The 9,345-nt window shown below is 41.6% G+C and overlaps 1 protein-coding gene across 1 annotated transcript; it reads right to left on the bottom strand.

Moving 5' to 3' along the window:
• Positions 1–4: 4 nt before the first annotated feature.
• LOC114904796 (protein diaphanous homolog 1-like) lies at positions 5–9,339 on the bottom strand (the record flags this gene model as incomplete). Its single annotated transcript, XM_029239139.1, has 11 exons — positions 9,314–9,339; positions 8,406–8,469; positions 7,086–7,225; positions 5,759–5,867; positions 5,189–5,299; positions 4,746–4,864; positions 3,962–4,078; positions 3,218–3,333; positions 2,624–2,688; positions 1,514–1,693; positions 5–376 (listed from the first exon to the last, which is right to left on the bottom strand). Coding segments are annotated over exons 2-11 (1,341 nt in total), but the record flags the coding sequence as incomplete, so codon positions are not given.
• Positions 9,340–9,345: the final 6 nt, after the last annotated feature.

Raw genomic sequence — 9,345 nt, 5'->3', positions numbered from 1 at the left:
GTGGGGGGATGCAGGCACCCCCAGGCAGAGGAGGGGGTGGGGGGATGTAGGCACCCCCAGGCAAAGGAGGAGGTGGGGGGATGCAGGTACCCCCAGGCAGAGGAGGGGGTGGGGGGATGTAGGCACCCCCAGGCAGAGGAGGAGGAGGAGGTGGTGGAGGAGGAATGGCCCCACCCCCAGGAAGAGGGGGTGCGGAGGCTGTGCTAACCTCTCCTGGTAAAGGGGGTGAGGGGGGACTGACAGGCCCAGAGTCACCAGGTAAAGGAGGGGCAGGGGGAAAAGTAGCACTGCTAGGAGGGGCTGCAGCAGTAACTGCAGTGGAGAGTGAAGCCACTTCTTTCTTGGCATCTTCCAGTTCCTTGGACAGCTTGGCAACCTACAGAAATAACACCAATGGGAGTACTTCTCACTCCACTTCAGGGACCACTGGGGCTGGAAAGGACCTAAGAAGTTACTTAATCCAAACTTCTCACTTTACACATGAAGGGAGTGAAAGGAGTCAGACAGTTGAAAGGCTCCACCTAAAGTCACATAGCTATTTAGTGACAGAGACAAAACTAGAATTCAGGTTCCTAGTTCAGTATGCTTTGCATTAAAACGGCAACTTCAAAGTTTATGTTAAACTCTCCCTTTGATTAGAAAATGCAAAGATCGGGACTTCCCTGGTGGCGCAGTGGTTAAGAATCTGCCTGCCAACGCAGGGGACACAGGTTCAATCCCTGGTCCGGGAAGATCCCACGTGCCACGGAGCAACTAAGCCTGTGCACCACAACTACTGAGCCTGAGCTCTAGAGCCTGCGAGCCACAATTACTGAGCGTGCGTGCTGCAACTACTGAAGCCCGCATGCCTAGAGCCCGTGCTCCACAACAAGAGAAGCTACCGCAACGAGAAGCCTGCACACAGCAACGAAGAGTAGCCCCTGCTCACCGCAACTAGAGAAAGCCCGCGCGCAGCAACAAAGACCCAATGCAGCCAAAAATAAAATAAATTAATTTTTTAAAAAAGAAAGAAAATGCAAAGATCAAGTAAATCAAATACTCTAGGTACGTAATTAACATATGTGCTATACAGGTAATTATATAACCACCTAGGTGATCAAGTTATCAAGTATCACAGATCATATAAATATCTATAACTGCAGAGAGTGTGTGGGCATAAATCTGTCCACAGATGACTAAAATAAGAGAAAAATAGCAAATATGAGAACAGTTTGTTTAGTATTTACTCCTAAATTTATTAGAAGGCTATTATCTTTATTTCTGGGTAGTACTGTGACTCATTTATTCTTTGTGTTGTTCTGTATTTTCCAAATTTTCCATCTTATGTATTACTTACTTCCAAAACAAAACAGCTTATGATTTTAAAAATATGTGCCATCTAACTAGATTACCTATTAGTATCTGAACCCTCCCTGGGAGTAAGATGACAGAGTCCTCCTGCTCCAACACAAGCTCACTCTGAGGCTGCTGATGGCAGTTACAGGTCACTCTGCCTTCTCTGTTCAGATATTACCTCTCCTGTGAGCTGAGACACTTCTGCTTCCAGGTTCTGTTTCTCTGTGGCAATTTTTTCCTTTTCAGAACCCAATGCATCCTTTTCTCCCTGAAGATCCTGGAGCTTCTGCTCAAAGTCACTTTCCATCTTTTTCATTTCCACCTGTAGCTCATGTCGAGCTGTTAACTCTGAGTCCAGCTAGAGGAGAAAGAAATCAGGCTCCCAGTAAGCTCTCCAACTCAGCAAAGGCCAGGTGTTAGTCCCCATAATTTACTGTTTTGTGCTAATCCTTGATCTGTTGAGCTCACTGACCCAAGGGATGCCTGGAAAAAAGGCCACCATGATCTCGACCTTAAAATCAAGGTTAAAGGAAGGGGAAGCCAGGGATTATCTCCATAGTCTATCTATACTTGGAGTTATTTTAAAAAACAGCAACAACTAAGATTTTAAAGACATTTAACCAGGACAGCTAAGGTGCACAATTTTGATTCTCAAGGATCAAAAACCTATCGACAATAGGAGTCCTTGGGCTTCCCTGGTGGCGCAGTGGTTGAGAGTCCGCCTGCCGATGCAGGGGACACGGGTTCGTGCCCCGGTCCAGGAAGATCCCACATGCCGCGGAGCGGCTGGGCCCGTGAGCCATGGCCGCTGAGCCTGCGCGTCTGGAGCCTGTGCTCCGCAACGGGAGAGGCCACAACAGTGAGAGGCTCACGTACCGCAAAAAAAAAAAAAAAAAAAAATTAAAAAAACAAACAAACAAAAACAATAGGAGTCCTTAATCAAAGAGAAAAAGAGAATTCAGACATATTCCAGTTCCTGTTGTTCTATGGATAAAAGGCCTGAGTCGCCAAGCAAACCCAAGTGCTGTCAATGTTATATGAGAGTGTCACCTGTCTTTCCTCCTGCTCAGGGGCCCAAGAACTGTGCAAACTCACGACTGACTAGTTCCTCATGATCACATCCACACCACTTTCTCCACTGAGTAACCTACAGCAGAAAGGGTTCCCCTAGGAACTGCTACTGTGTGCTGAACACTGAATATATCACAGGTAACTGTTTCACATGTCAGAAAAATCAAAATCCTTAAAGAAAGATATACGCCAATTATTTTTGATCTCTCATACATACCTTTTTTTCCAGCTCTGTAGCTTTGGCTTCAGATTTCTCCACCTTTGTTTTATCAATCATTTGATCTAAAAAGAAGGCGAACAGTCAGGAAGTCAAGTTCCCAATTCTCGTATTCCCCTCTCACTGCCTAAGCCCTTCTACATAACCAAAGGGCAGTCTTTGTTCTTTTTGTTTATTTTTCTTATCCTTCTTAATGTTCTGTACTAGACAAAGAAATGGAACTTTCAGTTAAGTTCAACATATAATTTCTGAGTGCCTGTTATGCAGTAAGGCCACCATGTCGGGTGGCACAGAGAACGCCTACAAGTAATACTTATGAATCTCTGGGACCAGCAGGAGTAGCAGACAATAGCTGAAGTCCCTTCAAAACATGGGGTGGTGTATGAGACAGGATAAATTTTTAGAATTATGTAGAAATAAACTAAAGGCCTATATATTCCTAGCACAGATATTGGTTATATCACCTAAGAAAGGGTGAAAATGGAAATACCAGGGGCTAGAAAAGTATCTTCTCTGAAATTTTCACTGAAAGAAAGATGCAAAATGAAAGATAGAAGCAATGTTTTATGGAACCAGACAGAAAAATATGCTTACCAATCAATCCCTCAATATCAACCTGGAGGTGCCGGCACTTGAAATCAGGATCAGCCCCATTCTTGTGCAGAACTATCTGAGAAATACATTCTTCAATCAACTTATAGTACTGCGGTCTACAGAAGAAACAAAATAAGGTTATTAAAGGAAAACCAAAATAAAATTTTGGTATTCAGGATCAAGAAAGGTAACTGCTTTGACAGCAGAAGGACCTGAGGATAAATGTTCTGGAAAAGACCTTTTCATAAAATTAACAGAGTATTGCTGCCATGCTAAGAAATCCCCCTCTTCCACATCAGCTACCCCATCTACTTCAGATAGTCAAAACTTCTTGCCATCTGCCTCCGAGTGCAAATCCTTTTCCACCTAAAATTCGAGCTTGATCCTGCCTGTGATGGATACTACTATTGCTGAATCTCTACTCTACTGCTTGAATCTCATGTTCCAACATCAATCAACTTTAAATGGCTGCCTTCCTTTGCTATCATCTTCACTCCACCCCACCATCCCATTCCAAAAGAGGGAGGCAGTTCACCTTATACACTCTCATCTCTTCCACAGAGATGCCTTTCAGTTGGATTAAAGGGACAACTGGCAACTCCCTTTATGTCTGAAACTAAAAATGAACTCTAATCCATGTCTTTGTCTTTTCCTTTTCTCTCTACAGACAATCTTCGAATATAAGAAGTTTGCACTCTCCACTTAGGCTCAAATTCAAAACTTCCCACAGGTATACCACCTTACCTGGCCTCATAGTCATTTCGGACTAAGAGTAGGTGTTGCAGGATGGACAGGAAGTGTTGCTCTGCCTTTGAATCCTTCACTGTGTTTAAGAGAATCTGGAAGACTTCACTGAAGTCAGTGGAAAAGGAGAAGAGGCTAAGGAAAGCATATATTTAGAAACTATGTTTGACAGGTAGCTTGCCCAATTCTCGGGAGAAGTAGCAAGATGCCACTTCTATTCTAACAGCTGTTCCTCCTGTAAACCCTGCCCTAAACTTTAAGCTCTATAAACTTTCTTTGGCCAGGGGACCAGTGAGTCAGGGGGTACTATACACAGAGATAGAAAACTCCTAGTACTTGGCTTGAAAATCGAGCAGTAGACAGACACAAAAAGGTAACTGCCTCAAAGTCACTTGTGGCAAGTATCAATAGGTAACCAAATTATTCCCCGTCAGTCTCATGGAAACATACAAGAGAGCAAATTACAACCTCACTCCCTGACTTGTCTATGTTCTCCCAAAACCAGCTCTACATCTTAATAAGCTAAGCTATCATGTTCTAGGAGGTCTATACTAATTTTGATGGCTGCTTCCATGTTGAGCAACCCTCAGGTCGCCTTTCCCAACTTCTCTGGTCCACAATGACGTAAATATATCCAATGGCAATCAAAAGGCACCTGCCTAATCTACAAAGACAGGGCTAATGCCCTCGTGTAAGTCATCAACTCCACACCATTCCTTACAGGGATCTACAACTGAATGCAACTGAATGTCTTGTGTCTTCAACCCAGTCAGTAAAAGGATATTCCATCTCCATTCGAATGTCATCCAGACGTCCCTTCAGGTCATAGGAATCCTCTTCTCCTTGCTCATCAAACACATTTAGTTGCACTTTCATATCATCATTTTCAATCTCTCGAAGGTCCTGTCAACAGCAAAAGTATAGGCCAGGGAACCCAAAAGTGTCCTATGCTGGTTAAAAACCCAAACATTTCAACCTGGTTTTTTTGTTTTTTTTTTTAAATTTTTTAAATTTTGGCATGCCGCGTGGCTTGCGGGATCTCAGTTCCCCAACCAGGGATTGAACCTGGCCCACGGCAGTGAAAGTGCTGAATCCTAACCACTAGACCACCAGGGCACTCCCTCAACCTGGTTTTTAAACTGAAAACCAAAGTCTTCCCAGGGATGATGGGGTTATAAGAGCAGGAAGGAACCAGCCCAGCCTTTCTAATGAAGTGTTGCATCTCACCTGCAACACCTGATGCAGCCCCAAGCGCATCAGTTCGCTTCGGATGTGAACTCGGAAGTCAAGTTCTTCAGCTGGTGTGATGAGAGCATTGATCAGCTGCAGGCATCCCACCTAAAATAAGAAAATTCAGCAGCTGTGTCAATGTTAACTCCTAGAGATCAAGATTCCATTCTCTTTACATGCATTCTGAGGCCCCCAAATATAACCTAGAAGATTCAGTACAAAAACTACAAGAATGACTTCCTTATATAGAGCAATACAACTTGGTTTAAACACAGGTCTGGAGAGTTCAGAGGTCTAAAGGATTCCAGAGATTCTATGGTATAATTTGTTCTAGGCCTTGTTTTTCTAGCTTGTAAATAAATACCATGACTTTTTTCCATCTCATAATGAGGAAGACAGTTCTTTCTCTGCCTTCTTGGAGAGAAGGGTAATCATTTTCCCTTCAGAAAGAACTCTGAAATATATATCATTGGCAACCACTCCATGTGTTCTCTTAAAAGGTCAAATGAACTTAAGTCTTTCTATCTTGAATTCTACTTTTGGGCCAAGTTTCATAGGTATACATGCCTTGAGAGCAAGGGAGGTCCCACTTTTTAATCCATCCAGCAGTGGCTGAAAACGTTCCACCTCATCCATTTCAGCTCTTTCTGTCATCGCCTCCAAAACTCTTTCATTCCTGCCAGAGAGTATGGAAAGGGAGAGAATTGGTTGGGTGCTCTGACACAGACAGGTACACAACAGGTATATTATACAGAGGCATAGATCAGTTAGGAAACAGACATTATCAATGTTCTGGATTTCTCACATTCTTCTTCTCATCACCTGGAGCAGAGGCCAGATCAACAGGAAACTAAGGACCATCTCTTCAGAAAAATGCACTCCCTAAAATCCGCCCCAGACTCCTACCTATATTTACCAAATTAAGACCCCTGTTCTATGGCATATAAATTGGTACAACTTTTGGAGGGGCATTTAACAGTACCAATTTTTTAATGCACATAACATTGGCTTACTTCTAGAAAATCTATCTAACATAAACACATAAATATGAAATAATATATGTACAAAGAATATATGCACAAGAATTGATAATAAAATTTTTTATCATCTGGAGCAGGGGTCAGAATGTGCTAAAAAAAATTCTACCTAAAAGTCTAGCAACGAAGGAATCATTAAATTATGGGACGTACAGAGTATGAAATGCTAAACAGCCACTAAAGATAATAAGATAGATCTAGAAGTACTGCCAGAGAAGAATGTCCAAGAGCTACTGTTAAATAAAAAGAAACAAGTTGAAAAGAATGGTGGTATGATTTAGCTTTTGTTAAACCAAACCCCTCCACAAAAATAAAAATCTATCCTATACATGAGATTGGTTTTATAGGCATAAGCCATCTTTCCTTAATTCTAAGAAACCATCTTTTGGAGTGGCAGGTGTGTTAGAATTTAGTAAATATTTGTCTGTGCTAGAAAATGATCTATGAGACTGTACCACACCATTAACAGTGGTTACCTCTGCAGAATAGGGTTTGCCAAAGGGATGACGTTGTTAAATTGTACCTCATATACTTCTATGTTGTTTGAATTTTAAAAATAATGGTGTGTTACTTCTGAATTTAAAAAAAATGTAAAAAGAAACCCTTGTCCTAGACAATACAGACATTAATGGAGATCTAGGAGATCCTGCTGTACCTTTGATAACCAGTGGTACATGCAGAACAGCTTCCATCTCTTAACAATCTTTCTTAATTATTAAGATACACAGTGTTCATGTAAGAAATATAGTCTTACCTAGTATTTAAGACTAAGTGGACACCCAAGCAACTTAATATTCCTCTAGACTAAGGAAGACGATAAAAAAAAATAGAGAAGAAAAATAATTCCAGTCACATACATGTCTTCTGGCTGTGGTAGGATACAAAGAGCAGAAAGCAGCTTAGCTGCATCAATCATCATGTTGGGAACAGCAGGATCCATGGCTCTGACCAGCAGCAGAATTCCTTCTTCTGTCTCCAACATGGTCTTGATTCCAAACTGGTAGGACAAAAAGAGAAAAGGAGGCTTAAAGATGAGAGCATCTAACCAAGGACAAGGTTACGGGTTCTTATGGATTGAATGGTCCTCCTCCCAAAATTCGTATGTTTAAGTCCTAACCCCCATTACCTCAGAATGTAACCTTATTTGGAAATAGTGTCATTGGCAGGTGTAATTAGATTACCATGAGGTCAGACTAGAGTAGGGTGGGCCCTTAATCCCATATAACGGTTATCTTTATAAAAAGGGGAAATTTGGACACAGATGTGCACACAGGGAGAACGCCATGTGAACACAAAAGCTGAGATTGGGGTGATGCATCTACAAGCCAAGGAATGTCAAAGATTGCCAGCAAGACACCAGAAGCTAGGAAACAGGCATGGGACATAACCTCTCTCACAGCCTTCAGAAGGAGCCAACCATATCAACACCTTATCTTGGACTTATCGCCTCTAGAACTGTGAGATAAATGAACTTCTGTTGTTTAAGACACCCAGTTTGTAGTACTTTGTTATAGCAACCCTAGCAAACTAATACAGGGTAGAACACTTTTTCCAATATAGCTAAACAGAAATGAGCATAGCAAAATAATTTTCTAGCAGACACAACAGAATTCTATGTCTTCCAAGAATAAAAGCTTTGATTCTTATGTTTCTTTTCAATGTTCCCCCTAAGCCAGTGGAATAATTATAACAAAATTAAATAGTGAGGAAGACAGATTTGCACTGAGGAACAAATAACTGTAGGATCCCTAAGTTTAAATACTAAACAGACAAAAAAAGAAAAAGAGGAAGAGAGAGAGAAAGAGAGAAAGAAAAAGAAAGGAAGGAAGGAAGAAAAGATTGTAAAGTAGGAATAGACTGGGGAAAAAACAACAACAAATAAGCAGAAAATAAAGTAAACCTCCCAAAAATAATAACTACAGGTCAGGAAGTTTAAGAATTAGCAAAAAAAGTATAAACAGAAGAAGAAAATTAAGCCTATCCTCTGAAACAGACATTACAACTGAGGGAAAAGATCCATAAAAGTATGTGTATGTGGTGATCAAAAAGTTACGGTACTAAAAGGGAAAGCTAGAAGCCTTGAACCCCATATTCCTAGGTCCCTTTTTGAGTTTGCCAACAGAAGAGAAAAAACAGCGGTCACGATGGGGGTTGAATGAGAATGGGAAATATCTTACCTTGTTGTTCATAAAAGCTTTCAAGCAGCGGATGATCTCATGCTTGTTACGGCTATCGTAGCTTCTGCATGTAGAAGACATACTCAGTGAGGTCCCTTCATTCTATACCCCTCCCCATTTGACTTTTCAATCTTGTAAACAAGGGTCTTAGGAACACTCCCAACTAGTAGCTGAGTAAATTCTAGCACATAGCACTCTACCCTAAAACACTGGCGAAAAGAGGTAGCTGAAGAAAGAACCATTGGTTAATCCTCTCATAAACCAAGAATTCAGTATTATATTAAAATCTTCCCTTTAACTCCCTGTAGGCTCCTAAGGGCTAAATTCTATCAGGATAACATCCCACCTATTACTGCTTGCCTCACTGCGTCAGCGGTTTCAAGTCTGTACGTTCAGGAGGTAGAGGTCCTGTGTTTTGTTTTGGAAAGATCCCAGGAAGTAGAGAAATCATTTTGGGTCAGGCTGGCTTCAAGGTAGCCTAACCTAAGACAGTGCAAGGTATCCCCAGAATTATTCCAATCCTGAAGACTATCATAAAGCTAGTCCCAAACTGATCAAGTGTATTATAAGACTTCCAAATGAGATATGACCCAGACCAGATCACAGGAGAGCTTTAGACTAAATCAGACCCTATTTCCAGACTGGATAAGAACCTGTGCTGGGAGACTCACAATCTTATGTGGTATATATCTTGTGTTATTCACCGTGAAATTTAAGTTCCTCCTTTCCCTGTACCTATAATCATCCTTCATTCTCCGGTCACCCCTACGATAAACCCCATTCTCAGCTAACAGCATAATATCCTAGTCCATAACTTTCCATTTAACTGCCATTCTCTCCTTTAGAGCAAAGAGCCAAGTCCTCTACTACCCTCCACCTAGAAGATGCCAAGACTCGGAAGTCCTCACCCAGCAGTCTCCTCTTTCTCATCATGAAGTCG

Source organism: Monodon monoceros, unplaced genomic scaffold (genome assembly GCF_005190385.1).
Source record: "Monodon monoceros isolate NGI ecotype Baffin Bay Population unplaced genomic scaffold, NGI_Narwhal_1 Contig3346_ctg1, whole genome shotgun sequence".
Classification (NCBI taxonomy): domain Eukaryota; kingdom Metazoa; phylum Chordata; class Mammalia; order Artiodactyla; family Monodontidae; genus Monodon; species Monodon monoceros.
Note: the sequence above shows the minus strand (reverse complement) of the source record. Positions and strands in the feature narration are given on the sequence as shown.